Source organism: Oncorhynchus keta, chromosome 24, assembly GCF_023373465.1.
Source record: "Oncorhynchus keta strain PuntledgeMale-10-30-2019 chromosome 24, Oket_V2, whole genome shotgun sequence".
Taxonomy (NCBI): Eukaryota; Metazoa; Chordata; class Actinopteri; order Salmoniformes; family Salmonidae; genus Oncorhynchus; species Oncorhynchus keta.
Window position 1 is genome coordinate 17,761,637 of NC_068444.1, and position 18,323 is coordinate 17,779,959.

The window sequence follows — 18,323 nt, forward strand, 5'->3', positions numbered from 1 at the left end:
TGAAAAATTGGGCGTGCAAAATTATTCAGCCCCCTTAAGTTAATACTTTGTAGCGCCACCTTTTGCTGCGATTACAGCTGTAAGTCGCTTGGGGTATGTCTCTATCAGTTTTGCACATTGAGAGACTGAAATATTTTTCCCATTCCTCCTTGCAAAACAGCTCGAGCTCAGTGAGGTTGGATGGAGAGCATTTGTGAACAGCAGTTTTCAGTTCTTTCCACAGATTCTCGATTTGATTCAGGTCTGGACTTTGACTTGGCCATTCTAACACCTGGATATGTTTATTTTTGAACCATTCCATTGTAGATTTTGCTTTATGTTTTGGATCATTGTCTTGTTGGAAGACAAATCTCCGTCCCAGTCTCAGGTCTTCTGCAGACTCCATCAGGTTTTCTTCCAGAATGGTCCTGTATTTGGCTCCATCCATCTTCCCATCAATTTTAACCATCTTCCCTGTCCCTGCTGAAGAAAAGCAGGCCCAAACCATGATGCTGCCACCACCATGTTTGACAGTGGGGATGGTGTGTTCAGGGTGATGAGATGTGTTGCTTTTACGGCAAACATAACGTTTTGCATTGTTGCCAAAAAGTTCAATTTTGGTTTCATCTGACCAGAGCACCTTCTTCCACATGTTTGGTGTGTCTCCCAGGTGGCTTGTGGCAAACTTTAAACGACACTTTTTATGGATATCTTTAAGAAATGGCTTTCTTCTTGCCACTCTTCCATAAAGGCCAGATTTGTGCAATATACGACTGATTGTTGTCCTATGGACAGAGTCTCCCACCTCAGCTGTAGATCTCTGCAGTTCATCCAGAGTGATCATGGGCCTCTTGGCTGCATCTCTGATCAGTCTTCTCCTTGTATGAGCTGAAAGTTTAGAGGGACGGCCAGGTCTTGGTAGATTTGCAGTGGTCTGATACTCCTTCCATTTCAATATTATCGCTTGCACAGTGCTCCTTGGGATGTTTAAAGCTTGGGAAATATTTTTGTATCCAAATCCGGCTTTAAACTTCTTCACAACAGTATCTCGGACCCGCCTGGTGTGTTCCTTGTTCTTCATGATGCTCTCTGCACTTTTAACGGACCTCTGAGACTATGACAGTGCAGGTGCATTTATACGGAGACTTGATTACACACAGGTGGATTGTATTTATCATCATTAGTCATTTAGGTCAACATTGGATCATTCAAAGATCCTCACTGAACTTCTGGAGAGAGTTTGCTGCACTGAAAGTAAAGGGGCTGAATAATTTTGCACGCCCAATTTTTCAGTTTTTGATTTGTTAAGAAAGTTTGAAATATCCAATAAATGTCGTTCCACTTCATGATTGTGTCCCACTTGTTGTTGATTCTTCACAAAAATGGTTTTATATCTTTATGTTTGAAGCCTGAAATGTGGCAAAAGGTTGCAAAGTTCAAGGGGGCCGAATACTTTCGCAAGGCACTGTATTTATTTATTATTTATTTTTGTTTACCTTTATCTAACTAGGCAGGAACATATTCTGTGAAGTGAGGATTGGAACTAATATTAATAGCTTTATCTTTCAGGTGCTTTTCAGACATTGCACTCAAATCGATACCATTGTAGTGATTTATGGAGAACCTATGGAGTGGGGCTTGAACCAGCAACCCTACAGTTATCCAGACCTCTTGGCAAAGGTACAGTGAACTCACATTCACAGGGCTTATACTATTGTTACTACTGCTTTAAATCCTTCCATTATTCAGAGATGCACGTCAATGTCGTCAAACCAAAAGACATTCTGACAGGTTTATCCCTGAGCCAGAGATCATTTCACCTCAGGCAGGACTGTACCTATGATGACAACAGGAAAATATTTCCACTGGACCCACGGAAGTATGTCCACACATTTCTAACCCAATCCGGGGTGTTTAACAAAGGAGAAACAGCCACCCCAACCATCCCATCCACCCCTGGGGCACCACAGAGACAATAGAGCCTGTTTTAACTAAACATTGTCTGTGACTCGAGCCTCTGTAAAAAAGAAAATCCAGTGACCTTTAAACGTGGAACAACTGCTGATGGGCAGTCATGTGTTAATTACTGTAATAATGGTGGAGGATAAACCAAATGCAGTTTCAAATCAGAACCTAATGCTGATATAAAGCTATGATGATGCAATCAACACATGGGCCTACTGCATTTGTAGTATTTTAAATCTGCTCACAAAATACTGCTCTTAAAGACTTTTAACAACAAGAACAAAAATGCACTTCGACATACAATTGTAAATCATTAGTTGATTTAATATCCCCATGGATGGTGTAATGTCGGAGAGCAACGCCAGCAGTGAATGTACTGTGAATCTTGGATTCTCATATGGATTATCTGCAATTTACATTGAATATATGGTGACTAGCCTATATGGCAAGATAGTGTCCCCACGAGGCACAGACTTCAACGTCTAATGATTCTAATGCAAGAACACAGCTTTTCAGGGGTTATAAAGCTCTTCAGAAGAGAATCGGCTATGAGTTGCTTTAATAAGTCCAGTCACCAGCACCACACTGCTCGGCTGAAAGGACTTTTCTAAAAATGTATTTTCAGCAAAAGCAGATGACATGAAAGCAGCAGTCTCACTGGTATAACGGCACACAGAACTAATCTTTGAACTCCAGCCTGTTGTGTCCTAGAAAGACACACTGCAGATAACACATGAATCAAATACCATGTACATGAGGGGTGTGAGTATACAGGAAATATATAACAAATACAGTAAAAGTGCTTGGTTTATGTTCCTGAGAGCCATGCAGACACACACTAGGAGAGTAGAGCATATATTATCAGGCCACTACTGTAACGGTACGATCCTGTTACATCAAATATAACCAGAAAACAAGATGATGAGAGTTTGCCATAACTGTAGGTCTGCATTGAAATGACTTGATCAAATATGCAGTAGCCCACTGGGCACAAACCTCACTTCATCGTCTAGTTTTGATTTACACTTGTAGAAAAACGGATTACAAAATGTCCCCATTGGAGAACCCTTTTTGGTTCCAGATTGAAATCTTTTGGGTTCCATATACAGCCCTCTGTGGAAAGGGTTCTACCTGGAACCAAATAGGGTATGGGGACAGCCAAATAACCTTTTTAGGTTTTAGATAGCACTATCTTTTTCTAAGAGGACTCAAAAGCCTGCACACGCTGTGCCTGTCCAGGATGGGAGTTGAAGTTAAGCCCTATGCACCCAGTCAGGGGCTGATTTGGTGGTCTGGTTAGGTATGTACCAGTGGTATAGGAGGTTTAGGGCTGATTTGGTGGTCTGGTTAGGTATGTACCAGTGGTATAGGAGGTTTAGGGCTGATTTGGTGGTCTGGTTAGGTATGTACCAGTGGTATAGGAGGTTTAGGGCTGATTTGGTGGTCTGGTTAGGTATGTACCAGTGAGATAGGAGGTTTAGGGCTGATTTGGTGGTCTGGTTAGGTATGTACCAGTGGTATAGGAGGTTTAGGGCTGATTTGGTGGTCTGGTTAGGTATGTACCAGTGGGATATGGAGGTGTAGGGCTGATTTGGTGGTCTGGTTAGGTATGTACCAGTGGGATATGGAGGTTTAGGGCTGATTTGGTGGTCTGGTTAGGTAGGTACCAGTGGTATAGGAGGTGTAGGGCTGATTTGGTGGTCTGGTTAGGTATGTACCAGTGGGATAGTAGGTGTAGGGCTGATTTGGTGGTCTGGTTAGGTATGTACCAGTGGGATATGGAGGTTTAGGGCTGATTTGGTGGTCTGGTTAGGTATGTACCAGTGGTATAGGAGGTGTAGGGCTGATTTGGTGGTCTGGTTAGGTATGTACCAGTGGGATATGGAGGTTTAGGGCTGATTTGGTGGTCTGGTTAGGTATGTACCAGTGGTATAGGAGGTGTAGGGCTGATTTGGTGGTCTGGTTAGGTATGTACCAGTGGTATAGTAGGTTTAGGGCTGATTTGGTGGTCTGGTTAGGTATGTACCAGTGGGATATGGAGTTTTAGGGCTGATTTGGTGGTCTGGTTAGGTATGTACCAGTGGTATAGGAGGTTTAGGGCTGAATTGGTGGTCTGGTTAGGTATGTACCAGTGGTATAGGAGGTTTAGGGCTGATTTGGTGGTCTGGTTAGGTATGTACCAGTGGTATAGGAGGTTTAGGGCTGATTTGGTGGTCTGGTTAGGTATGTACCAGTGGGATAGGAGGTTTAGGGCTGATTTGGTGGTCTGGTTAGGTATGTACCAGTGAGATAGGAGGTTTAGGGCTGATTTGGTGGTCTGGTTAGGTATGTACCAGTGGGATATGGAGGTTTAGGGCTGATTTGGTGGTCTGGTTAGGTATGTACCAGTGGGATGTGGAGGTTTAGGGCTGATTTGGTGGTCTGGTTAGGTATGTACCAGTGGGATGTGGAGGTTTAGGGCTGATTTGGTGGTCTGGTTAGGTATGTACCAGTGGGATATGGAGGTTTAGGGCTGATTTGGTGGTCTGGTTAGGTATGTACCAGTGGGATGTGGAGGTTTAGGGCTGATTTGGTGGTCTGGTTAGGTAGGTACCAGTGGGATGTGGAGGTTTAGGGCTGATTTGGTGGTCTGGTTAGGTAGGTACCAGTGGGATGTGGAGGTTTAGGGCTGATTTGGTGGTCTGGTTAGGTAGGTACCAGTGGGATGTGGAGGTTTAGGGCTGATTTGGTGGTCTGGTTAGGTAGGTACCAGTGGGATGTGGAGGTTTAGGGCTGAAGGCTGATTTGGTGGTCTGGTTAGGTAGGTACCAGTGGGATGTGGAGGTTTAGGGCTGATTTGGTGGTCTGGTTAGGTATGTACCAGTGGGATATGGAGGTTTAGGGCTGATTTGGTGGTCTGGTTAGGTATGTACCAGTGGGATGTGGAGGTTTAGGGCTGATTTGGTGGTCTGGTTAGGTATGTACCAGTGGGATGTGGAGGTTTAGGGCTGATTTGGTGGTCTGGTTAGGTATGTACCAGTGGGATGTGGAGGTTTAGGGCTGATTTGGTGGTCTGGTTAGGTAGGTACCAGTGGGATGTGGAGGTTTAGGGCTGAAGGCTGATTTGGTGGTCTGGTTAGGTAGGTACCAGTGGGATGTGGAGGTTTAGGGCTGAAGGCTGATTTGGTGGTCTGGTTAGGTAGGTACCAGTGGGATGTGGAGGTTTAGGGCTGATTTGGTGGTCTGGTTAGGTATGTACCAGTGGGATATGGAGGTTTAGGGCTGATTTGGTGGTCTGGTTAGGTAGGTACCAGTGGGATGTGGAGGTTTAGGGCTGAAGGCTGATTTGGTGGTCTGGTTAGGTATGTACCAGTGGTATAGGAGGTTTAGGGCTGATTTGGTGGTCTGGTTAGGTAGGTACCAGTGGGATGTGGAGGTTTAGGGCTGATTTGGTGGTCTGGTTAGGTAGGTACCAGTGGGATGTGGAGGTTTAGGGCTGAAGGCTGATTTGGTGGTCTGGTTAGGTAGGTACCAGTGGGATGTGGAGGTTTAGGGCTGAAGGCTGATTTGGTGGTCTGGTAAGTTAGGTAACAGTGGGGGTACCAGACCCACCTCCCTCAGCTGGTCCAGTTTCTCCAGAGTCTCCTTGGTGTCAAACTGCCACTCTTTCACCTGCTCCACTGCTGTAAATCCCTCCTGAAACACACAGACACGTGATTTGTACAAACAGTTACACACGGAAGCAAAAATAAACATTTGAATAGAAAATGTCTATGCCAACCTCGTTTTATTTGAGAAGATGTGATACTCACATGGTTTTTGAGCCTTGTATCAGCCCCTCCAACAATGAGCAGCTTGAGTATCTTATATCTGCCCAGACGCACAGCATCATGCAGAGGAGTGTCCCCCTCCTGGAATACACAATTACAATACTACACTATGAATACAACCAAGATAATGATGACAATGAGGACAACCAAGATGATGAGCCACAGTGTTACAATGATGATGTGTGTTTATTGTATTACAAGAGGAAAGGAATGATAAAAGGCTTTTTAAGCACCAATACCACACAAAACTGGAAGAAAGAGGAGGAAGGGAAGCGCTACTAAGGTACACAATAGTACATTTTGGTAGACAGAAGGTGCTCTTTGGTAAAAGGGGTGAATTGGTCGTCAAAAAGAAAGGAGGACCAAGGCACTCTTCATGTAATTAATGAAAATGCCTGTATTTGTATGGCATGTTCAATAGAAACAAAGTTTTTTTTTTTTAATCGGAAGCGTTTCGGCTGCATGGCCTTCGTCAGGGAGGACAAAGAAATAATACAATGTCCTCTTTTGAACAGCTTTTTCAATTAGCCCTAATTTGAAGAGGGCATAGTTACACACACCCAGTAAGCAATACCATACACATTAAAAAGTGAAATACTGTAACTATTTTATCAAAAAATTCAACTTCAAGCTAGAAATATCAGAACGCCTAGAAAGGTAACCTAACCTTAAATCAAACCTTAAATATGACTGGGAGAAGTGTCAAGAATAAGAAAGCAATATATTCCCTTGTACACTAGAACACGGCAAACATAGACAACAACAGTCTAAACAGCTGAGGGCAATTGAGCAAAATGTCCACTAGATGACAGCAAATGGACCTATCACGACCCTACAGGAAGGGTGAGAAATCCATATCTTAATTTAATTTAAACCAGGGTACTTAGTGGCATGTAGTTTGTAAATCCATATCTTCATTTAAACCAGGGTACTTAGTGGCCTGTAGTTTGTAAATCCATATCTCCATTTAAACCAGGGTACTTAGTGGCCTGTAGTTTGTAAATCCATATCTTCATTTAAACCAGGGTATTTAGTGGCCTGTAGTTTTTAAATCCATATCTTCATTTAAACCAGGGTACTTAGTGGCCTGTAGTTTGTAAATCCATATCTTCATTTAAACCAGGGTACTTACTGGCCTGTAGTTTGTAAATCCATATCTTCATTTAAACCAGGGTATTTAGTGGCCTGTAGTTTGTAAATCCAATCTTCATTTAAACCAGGGTACTTGGTGGCCTGTAGTTTGTAAATCCATATCTTCATTTAAACCAGGGTATTTAGTGGCCTGTAATTTGTAAATCCATATCTTCATTTAAACCAGGGTATTTAGTGGCCTGTAGTTTGTAAATCCATATCTTCATTTAAACCAGGGTATTTAGTGGCCTGTAGTTTGTAAATCCATATCTTCATTTAAACCAAGGTATTTAGTGGCCTGTAGTTTGTAAATCCATATCTTCATTTAAACCAGGGTATTTAGTGGCCTGTAGTTTGTAAATCCATATCTTCATTTAAACCAGGGTATTTAGTGGCCTGTAGTTTGTAAATCCATATCTTCATTTAAACCAGGGTACTTCGTGACCTGTAGTTTGTAAATCCATATCTTCATTTAAACCAGGTTACTTTGTGGCATGTAGTTTGTAAATCCCAAAACTTTCCCTTTGGTTTAACTGTTTAAGACGGTCCCCTTTTCTAATAGAGGCTGGAACATGATCAATACCCATAGCTTGTAGGGAGGCAGGGTTACCATGGTGTAAGGACTTATGGTGCCTTGCCGTGGGGTAGTCTTCATTGCCTACCCGCATGGCGTACTTGTGTTCCGCTAAGCGGTCTCTTTGTCCTTCCAATGTAGAACACCTTGCACTGTGGACATTCCAATCTATAGATGACATGAGTGGTTTTGCAGTTAATGAAATGCTTGATGTAATACTCCATTTTAGAAGCTGTGTCAACAAAATACTTCTTCTGGACAACCAAGATAATTATGACAATGAGGACAACCAAGATAATGAGGACAACCAAGATAATGAGGACAACCAAGATAATGACGACAACCAAGATAATGACGACAACCAAGATAATGACGACAACCAAGATAATGATGACAATGAGGACAACCAAGATGATGAGCCAAATTGCCTCAATGATGATGTTTGTTTATTGTATTTCAAGAGGAAAGGAATGATAAAATGATTTTTAAGCACCAATACCACACAAAACTGGCTTACAGAATCATATTAGACCAGGTATGATGCAGTGAGAAAGCATGACGTCCTACCCTGTCTCTGGCGTTGATTTTGGCTCCACTGTTCAGCAGGTGTCCCACTACATCAGAATGGCCTGTCCTGGTGGCCACATGGAGAGGGCTGGCCATCAGCTAGGGATGAGAGAGAGAAAGAGAGAGAGCGAGAGAGAGAGAGAGTTACAGCCAACATGGGCGCATTTCTACTCATTTCCTCCTCTTCACCGGTATTGATGTGAAATACATTGTGAAAGATGCTGCAGATAACAATTCCTTGTAGCTGAAATCTTCCCAATTCTACATGTCAAAGGACAAAGAAACATGTATATTCTTAATATACACTGCTCCAAAAAATAAAGGGAACACTTAAACAACACAATGTAACTCCAAGTCAATCACACTTCTGTGAAATCAAACTGTCCACTTAGGAAGCAACACTGATTGGCAATCAATTTCCCATGCTGTTGTGCAAATGGAATAGACAACAGGTGAAAATGAGCAATTAGCAAGACACCCCCAATAAAGGAGTGTTTCTGCAGGTGGGGACCACAGTCCACTTCTCAGTTCCTATGCTTCCTGGCTGATGTTTTGGTCACTTTTGAATACTGGCGGTGCTTTCACTCTAGTGGTAGCATGAGACGGAGTCTACAACCTACACAAGTGGCTCAGGTAGTGCAGCTCATCCAGGATGGCACATCAATGCGAGCTGTGGCAATAAGGTTTGCCGTGTCTGTCAGCGTAGTGTCCAGAGCATGGAGGCGCTACCAGGAGACAGGCCAGTACATCAGGAGACGTGGAGGAGGCCGTAGGAGGGCAACAACCCAGCAGCAGGACCGCTACCTCCGCCTTTGTACAAGGAGGAGCAGGAGGAGCACTGCCAAAGCCCTGCAAAATGACCTCCAGCAGGCCACAAATGTGCATGTATCTGCTCAAACGGTCAGAAACAGATTCCATGAGGATGGTATGAGGGCCCGACATCCACAGGTGGGGGTTGTGCTTACAGCCCAACACCGTGCAGGACGTTTTTCATTTGCCAGAGAACACCAAGATTGGCAAATTCGCCACTGGCACCCTGTGCTCTTCACAGATGAAAGCAGGTTCACACTGAGCACATGTGACAGACGTGACAGTCTGGAGACGCCGCGGAGAACGTTCTGCTGCCTGCAACATCCTCCAGCATGACCGGTTTGGCGGTGGGTCAGTCATGGTGTGGGGTGGCATTTCTTTGGGGGGCTGCACAGCCCTCCATGTACTCGCCAGAGGTAGCCTCACTGCTATTAGGTACCGAGATGAGATCCTCAGACCCCTTGTGAGACCATATGCTGGTGCGGTTGGCCCTGGGTTCATCCTAATGCAAGACAATGCTAGACATCATGTGGCTGGAGTGTGTCAGCAGTTCCTGCAAGAGGAAAGCATTCATGCTATGGACTGGCCTGCCCGTTCCCCAGACCTGAATCCAATTGAGCACATCTGGGACATCATGTCTCGCCCCATCCACCAATGCCACGTTGCACCACAGACTGTCCAGGAGTTGGCGGATGCTTTAGTCCAGGTCTGGGAGGAGATCCCTCAGGAGACCATCCGCTACCTCATCAGGAGCATGCCCAGGCATTGTAGGGAGGTCATACAGGCACGTGGAGGCCACCCACACTACTGAGCCTCATTTTGACTTGTTTTAAAGGACATTACATCAAAGCTGGATCAGCCTGTAGTGTGGTTTTCCACGTTAATTTAGAGTGTGACTCCAAATCCAGACCTCCATGGGTTGATAAATTCCATTGATCATTTTTGTGTGATTTTGTTGTCAGCACATTCAACTCTGTAAAGAAAAAAGTATTTAATAAGAATATTTCATTCATTCAGATCTAGGATGTGTTATTTTAGTGTTCCCTTAATTTTTTTGAGCAGTGTATCTTATCCCCACTGAGGACAACCCTGGACTGGTGAAATGATAAGGCCGTGGGTAGATGGCCATTCTGTTAGCTGGCTATTCATCCATAATGAATGAAATGTCAGTAGCTATAGTCGCACAAAAGCATCATGACACACACACCCACGTCTCACCTTGTCCCTGATGTTGAGGTCTGCTCCATGTTTCTGGAGGACCCCGATCACAGCTAGGCTTCCTCCTCTACAGGCCCAGTGAACAGCTCTGGACTCCAGCTGAACACACACATGGCCACCTTCACTGTACAATGTCTTAACAAATGACTCATCACCAGCTTTCCATTCCACAGCCCTAACCTTATCAATTATCCAGTTATCAGCACAATACTTGAGGTTATATAGAGGTTACATACTGTATATATGATTAAAAGTTGTCTGTTTGTTCCCTAGTATTGGAGTTAAAAACACAATTATGTCAACTATGTAATTTCATAGCTTTTATCACGGCAACTTACATTGACTATAGAACATACTGTGTTAATGGCAAGAGTCTCTCACCCGGTCTTTAGAATTGATGTTAGCTCCTTTCTCTAGAAGCTTCTGGATGATGGTAGAGTGTCCCTCGATGGAGGCAAAGTGTAGTGCCGTCCTCCTTAACTGGAAAAATATTTAGTTATGTAAGATGTTGAACTGTTAAAATGATATCTGTTTCAGGTAAAAGGTACAAGAGTTAAAAAAATATATTTTGTGCTACTGCTATAGTAGGGCAAGGCCATTGCAGATTGCTAGGCCACAATCATTTCAATTGACCTCTTGGACAATACAGTTGAACTTTGAACTATTGAGGCCAGATCTTTCAACAAGTAAATACATATATTTTGTGAAGTGAAGCCACATGACTGGATTTTAACCTTTGTTTTAAGCCTTTTCCAGAAATGGGAATTAGACCAAAAATTAAAGCAATTGTCTGAGGATGGTGCTAGAACTTCTGACATTAAAAGAAAAAGTGATCGTTCGATGAAAGACGCTTAATAAAGGTTAAAATCCAGATCATGTGACATGATAAGCTGACCATATACCATACAGAAGAGTACTTTCCTCATCACTGAAATTTGGGTCTCCTCCATCTTCCAGGTATTTCTCCACCACTTTGAGTTTACCCTGAGTCGCTGCCTTCATGAAGTCAAAAGTGTCTACAGGTCCTAACTGACAAACACAGAGACCCATGAAAACATGTTTGTGTTACTCTCTGGGACTTGCAACTGATCCAGAATCATCAAACCTTGGTCCCACTCTTCAAAATGACAAACAAGAGTATATTCTGCATTGTTCCGGTCATCAAAAATAAATATTGCTAAATGTGATCTAAATGTTGCCTCACCACAGGTATGTCCATGGCCACCTTGGATGAGGACCCTGACTTCTTCAACTTCCTCCTCCGGCAGATCTCCTTGATGCTCTCTGGTCCTCCCTGATCAACTATCTTCCCCTCTGAAAATGAATTCCTCTCTCTCTCCGCTGGCTAGGGGAGACAAGATGGTGGTCAGAAGATTAGATTCTCCTCTCATACAGACTGACTCAGAATTGGTACCCCCCCCCTACCCCCTCTTTCTCTCTCTCTCTACCTTGACATAATAACAACAATAAAGAATATGACTGCCAAAACACGACACGAGATAGATCACATTCATCGTGTAATTATATCTAATATTGTCTTAACTATTAAAAGTATTACTATTGGCTCATTCTTCATACACCAACCCTAGAGTCTGGTGTGAGTGACTGGCCTCCCTTCCTTTGTTCTGTGTCTAGTGTAAACCAACAGCTGTCTGAACAGTAGCGAGCCTCCACCTGATTTACTACCAGGGATAGAAGGGGAGTTGGTGTGAGAGGGTCAGGTCAGTGCCTGTAAAAGCAGAGATGCCAGGGGCACATGTTGAAGTGGCTAATGGCCAGATACATTCATAGCATGGTAACCTCATAGCTTGTAAATGAGAACATGTTCTCAACAAAATATCTGGTAATAGAACAATGTTGTTGGCAGTAAACAAACTTGGGGAAATATAAACAGCCTCTTGAGGTAGATATAGGTGAATATAGATATAGGGGAATATAGATATAGGTGAATATAGATATAGGTGAGTATAGATATAGGTGAGTATAGATATAGGTGAGTATAGATATAGGTGAATATAGATATAGGGGAATAGGTTGTGTGTTCTTCATAAAATACAGGTGAATAGAATCAAATATTGTCTCAATAACAAGCCTGGTAAAAAGAGAGCTAAGTAGAATGTATTGACAGTAAACTATTGCTGGATTTACAATGTGGGATTCACAGATTAATGTAACTGAGGGTGAATACATAACCAAATGTATCAGAAGTTTACTTCCTTTACCTGGATGCTTTCAACGTTGTGATTGGTGGGTTCACAGCCTGGTTCTTCCTGTTCAGGTGTGTCCCACTTCATATGTCCCAGCTTCACCGCTCTCGCTCTGCGACGCTGGTTAATAACAGAGAAATAATATTCAAATCATAACTAAGTGATAAACACACCTTAATGTACTTTACAATTAACAGACATGCAAAAATAGAAAGACAAGCAAAACATTATTTTCCATTTGTAGAAAACCGGCGTAACCCTTCTGTGCCTGCAGTAAGAGTACTTATGTTTACAGTTTAAAAATAAAATTAAAGCTTTGGTACGTGATGAATTTTAAAAACTGTTAGTACAAAACTCCAAACTAACAACACTCGTAAAGCAGCCATTTTACAATCAAAACCATTCATTACGCATTCATTTTGTTTGCAGACATCTTTCACCACACAACCATTGATCCAAAATCTAAGTTTACTGTGAAATATAATGAGTACATTGGTTTAATCACCAAAACACAACATAATGATATCTTCTCAATTTAGTTATTTGAACAACCAGCTAATCCAACAGTACTGCAAAGTGCAAGACATTACACTGGGTTTTACATTAGGCAACACTTGCACTACCCATTAAAATGGACTAAACATCACATTTCCATAATTTCTATCCCACGTGTGATCATTGGAAACATCTTTCACAATGTATTCAAATGAAAGAAATGAAGGAAACAATGTTAAGCAGCACTAGTTTGCATCAAGCCTGTTTTGAGCATTTCGCCCATAGAAAGAAGTAACAGTAAATGTGTTAATTGTTCATGCACCTGGGGAAAAACCTTTTGGCATGGTGAATCCAAGCCTGACATAGGTCTGGACTGATGTCATTGCATGCCTCATCCATGGCCCAAAGGAGGGTAGTGGAAATCATACATCTTCCACCTGCATTGTAATGGTGTATTGTATTGTACAGCATTGTACCGATCTATTGTAGAGGTCCTGTACGTGACTCAGTTAGTAAGAGCATGGCACAAATCACGAAACACACCCCAATGAAGTCGGCACACCTAGAGAAAATCACGAAACGCACTCCAACGAAGTCACTACACCTAGGGAAAATCACAAAACGCACCCCAACGAAGTCGCCACACCTAGAGAAAATCACGAAACGCACTCCAACGAAGTCACCACACCTAGGGAAAATCACGAAACACACCCCAACGAAGTCGCCACACCTAGAGAAAATCACGAAACACACCCCAACGAAGTCGCCACACCTAGGGAAAATCACAAAACACACCCCAACGAAGTCGCCACACCTAGGGAAAATCACGAAACACACCCCAACGAAGTCGCCACACCTAGGGAAAATCACAAAACGCACCCCAACGAAGTCGCCACACCTAGAGAAAATCACGAAACGCACCCCAACGAAGTCGCCACACCTAGGGAAAATCACGAAACACACCCCAACGAAGTCGCCACACCTAGGGAAAATCACGAAACACACCCCAACGAAGTCGCCACACCTAGGGAAAATCACGAAACACACCCCAACGAAGTCGCCGCACCTAGAGAAAATCACGAAACACACCCCAACGAAGTCGCCACACCTAGGGAAAATCACAAAACACACCCCAACGAAGTCACCACACCTAGAGAAAATCATGAAACACACAAAGGAGAAACCTCTACTCCTAATACAGTACCAACGGTACAACGACTGTGAGAAACAAAAAAAGAATAATCCCGCACAAAGACTAGCAGGCAGCTGAGGTTAATAAACCCACCGAAATGAACTAATAGGACACAGGTGTAAACAAAACAGACAGACACAAACGAAAAGGAAAAGTGGATCGGTGATGGCTAGTAGGCCGGCGCTGACGACTGCCGAGCGCCGCCCGAACAGGGAGAGGAGCCACCTTCTAGTAGGCCGGCGCTGACGACTGCCTAGCGCCGCCCGAACAGGGAGAGGAACCACCTTCTAGTAGGCCGGCGCTGACGACTGCCGAGCGCCGCCCGAACAGGGAGAGGAGCCACCTTCTAGTAGGCCGGCGCTGACGACTGCCTAGCGCCGCCCGAACAGGGAGAGGAGCCACCTTCTAGTAGGCCGGCGCTGACGACTGCCGAGCGCCGCCCGAACAGGGAGAGGAGCCACCTTCTAGTAGGCCGGCGCTGACGACTGCCTAGCGCCGCCCGAACAGGGAGAGGAACCACCTTCTAGTAGGCCGGCGCTGACGACTGCCGAGCGCCGCCCGAACAGGGAGAGGAGCCACCTTCTAGTAGGCCAGCGCTGACGACTGCCTAGCGCCGCCCGAACAGGGAGAGGAGCCACCTTCTAGTAGGCCGGCGCTGACGACTGCCTAGCGCCGCCTGAACAGGGAGAGGAGCCACCTTCTAGTAGGCCGGCGCTGACGACTGCCGAGCGCCGCCCGAACAGGGAGAGGAGCCACCTTCTAGTAGGCCGGCGCTGACGACTGCCTAGCGCCGCCCGAACAGGGAGAGGAGCCACCTTCTAGTAGGCCGGCGCTGACGACTGCCGAGCGCCGCCCGAACAGGGAGAGGGGCCACCTTCGGTGGAAGTCGTGACAGTGACCAGTAAACTTTGATTTGTTACATACAGTATATATCTGATCTTGTCAATAACATATTTTTATTTTATTTACTGTGAAATAAAATCATAATAGTCATTGTCATAGTAGTACAGTCAATAGTGGTGCAGCGGTCTAAGGCACTGCATCTCAGTGCTTGAGGCATCACTTCAGTGTCACTACAGACAGCCTGGTTCGAATCCACGCTGTATCACAACTGGCCATGATTGGGAGTCCCATACGGTAGGGCAGCGCACAATGTGCCCAGCGTCGTCCGGGTTTGGCTGATGTAGGCTGTCATTGTAAATAATAACTTGTTCTTAACTGACTTGCCTGGTTAAATAAATACAATTATAATAATTACAAATATATATAATACCTTTTTTGTTTCTATTTTTCAGACATACATTTGAATGATGTAGTTCTCTAAATATGTAGTAGACAAGCCAGTGTAAATTCTAGGTTTACCAGACAGTTAAGTGATTATCGATTAAGAGCAGTTGGATTAAGTAATGGTAAAATGTATTTTAGAAAATGAGAACATAATCATATCAAAAGTGATGTGAGCATTGCATTACAAAAGGCACTTGCTTTATATGAACATGTATTGTAATGTGAAACATTTATTTCCAGATAAAACACTGATTTACGTTTTGTGAAAAAGTGACTTATGATTTTGTGTGTTGAATTGTCAATTGAAAATGTGCTTAAAGTTTTGGAAAAACTGCCTGTTTGATGATCTGTTTTGCATTTTGTACTAAGAGTTGTGAAAATGTACCACATACTTGCACTAAATATTACACTAAAGCGATGAACAAAAGTGTAACATGAGATTAGTGGTAAATATAATGTGTAAATAACAAGCTAATTTCCCTCCAGTGCTGAACTGCTGGTGTAAGAAAGTATAAATGAAGTCATTCATTAAAATCTGTGAATCCCAAATCTGTCTGCTTGTAGAAGGTGATATGTAACTCTGCTCTCTCCCTGGAGGCAGTATCAAACCATCTGTTGAGGGGCATGGATCATAGAGGAATCTACAAGAACACTTGTCCATGTAATATCATGTATTTTTGCACGGACTAGTCAAATGAATCATTGCAAACTGAAATGATGATATTAGAAGGGTAAAAACATGAACAAATATGAACTAAAATCCTGAAGTAAAATCCTTGCAGACACCATGACATTCAAATGTCTATGAAAGTGTCTATGAAACAAAATACATGTCTAATCAAGGACATTATTTATATTTCAGTAATTACTTGATTTCATGTATTAGTTGTAAAGATGTAGCAATGTACTATAGATAGCCTACTGTAGGTCAGAGGTCAGGCTGTTAAGTTAATAAGCTGTAAACTATTTCAGAAGCAGCAACGGGTCATGTGGTTATAGATACCTCAGATAACTATAGGTCACGCCAGGGGGAGAACTGCCCCCTCTCATTGAAGCCATGAAGTTCATGGCCGACCAGAGAACTGCAGGCTGTTGTTTTCAGAAAGCAGTATCCCCCTATGTACTGAATGGGAAAATGGCAATCTTCATGGTCAATATTTGTGTGAATGAAATTAAAATCAGAAGACAGTCACAGTATCAATAATTGCTTCTATTACACCAGATGTACAGTATGTCCTTGAACGAATTATAAACAAATCTCACAAAGAACAAGTTAAAAGGATACATTTGTTGTTACCGGCAGCCTGCAGTCCCCGGTCGGACTTAAACTTGAAATACTCAATGAGAGTGGGCAGTCGTCCCTCCCACTTCCTGAAGCGGTCGCCATTCTCCCCACTTCCAAGAAACGCCATCTTAGCAAGCTAAAACCGACTTCCTGAGCTTTAAATGGTGTGATGTCATTGATGGCTTTGTCCATTCTTATACAGTCAATGGGTCACACATAGTCACACAGTCACAGCAAAGGCTAGCTCAGGTCACTCAGCCTCACACACAGTTCACACCAGCTAATGCAAGTGCATGTACTGTATGTGTGGGTGTTTTTACACATGTTTATGTCTATGTTAAAATGTACAGTAGGATACGTCATTGTTTTAAAGGCCCAGATATTTTCCTGTGTTTTATATAATTTCCACACTATGAGGGTGAAAAAATACTGTGAAATTGTGAAAATGATGACAATGCCCTTTTAGTGTAAGAGCTGTTCGAAAAGATCTCCTGAAATTTCAGACTGTTTTGGTGGGATGGAGTTTGGACCTTCCATGGTAACAGCACCAAGCTGTATATTAGTTAATAGACCAATTAGAAAGAGAGTTCCAAACCTCTCTGCCAATAACAGATGGTTTCCAGTTTTCCCCTCCTTACTCAGTTCTAACATAATTCTTGCTTGAGAAATTTGCTTTTGTTTATTTTTAACCATTTTAAATGAAAACAAACTGTTACGCAGAAATGATGTGATATTGAGATTTAAAAACGGCTGCATTGGACCGTTAAATACTCATCTGTGGCTAAATATGATGCCAATATTTGAGCTCTCAGGCAACTTTCTCAATGTAAAACATTTGTCTATTATGTCATGAATCGGATTCAGCCCTGACGCTCCCATCCATCTTCATTAGAGCCTTGGTTAGGAAAAGGTGTGAGGCACAGAAAGTATACAGCCTCGCAGGTTAGTGTCCCACTAGCCATCTCAATAGAGTTCCCTTTCACTTGTCTTCCTGGATAGTCACCCGTTGAAGTGTTCTGGGGTAAGGAATGGGGTTTTTAATACACCATTGTCGTTTATGATAACGCAATGACGTGTTACCTATTTACTATTAGAATGCATCTTGAGTTTAAAACGTGCTAAATAATTGCTCATTTCCCCCTACCTCAGACTTGTGGAGGTCCTGTTCTGCTGTCACATTGGTAGCCCACTGCTCATCCTCCTCCATACTGGGATGTCCGTTCAGGGTTGGAATGGAAACAAAATGACAGAAACACAACCTGTGGTGGAAACAACTTCACACTTCTCACTTCCAATTTACATCTAACAGTTCTAACAGCTGAATAGCAAACAGATTGTCTGTCTAAACGTCAGTATAACCTGCTCAGGGGACCGGTTGGTTACCAGCTGGGATGTGGCAGTCCGGATGATCTTATACTTCCTGCTGGAATGCCAGGCTCACCAGGGGCATTGTGAAACCCTAGTAGACAGGTCATTTATTATGTGACCTCCCCCCCCTTACACACACACACACACACACACACACACACACACACACACACACACACACACACACACACACACACACACACACACACACACACACACACACACACACACACACACACACACACACACACACACACTCTAGAGTCATGAGCACAGGGTGCATTCGTTCCACGAGCTCTTAGTTTTACCCTGCTCTGTGCCAGCCCTGTTAGCTGTTGTTTTACAAGGCCTCCAGACTCCAGGCCTGTAAACTCACAGTTTGGGACGATTACGTTATTTATAAGTGCGTCAAGTGATACCTTGTAAATATCGGCAA

At 43.4% G+C, this 18,323-nt stretch overlaps 1 protein-coding gene across 1 annotated transcript; it reads right to left on the reverse strand.

Moving 5' to 3' along the window:
- Positions 1–1,425: 1,425 nt before the first annotated feature.
- Positions 1,426–17,994, reverse strand: ankrd2 (ankyrin repeat domain 2 (stretch responsive muscle)). Its single transcript, XM_052477907.1, has 9 exons — positions 17,664–17,994; positions 12,276–12,380; positions 11,258–11,398; positions 10,979–11,082; positions 10,435–10,537; positions 10,054–10,152; positions 8,026–8,124; positions 5,736–5,834; positions 1,426–5,619 (listed from the first exon to the last, which is right to left on the reverse strand). The coding sequence occupies exons 1-9, from the start codon at positions 17,724–17,726 to the stop codon at positions 5,473–5,475; spliced, it is 960 nt and encodes a 319-aa protein (XP_052333867.1). The 5' UTR covers positions 17,727–17,994; the 3' UTR covers positions 1,426–5,472.
- Between the last annotated feature and the right edge of the window lie 329 nt (positions 17,995–18,323).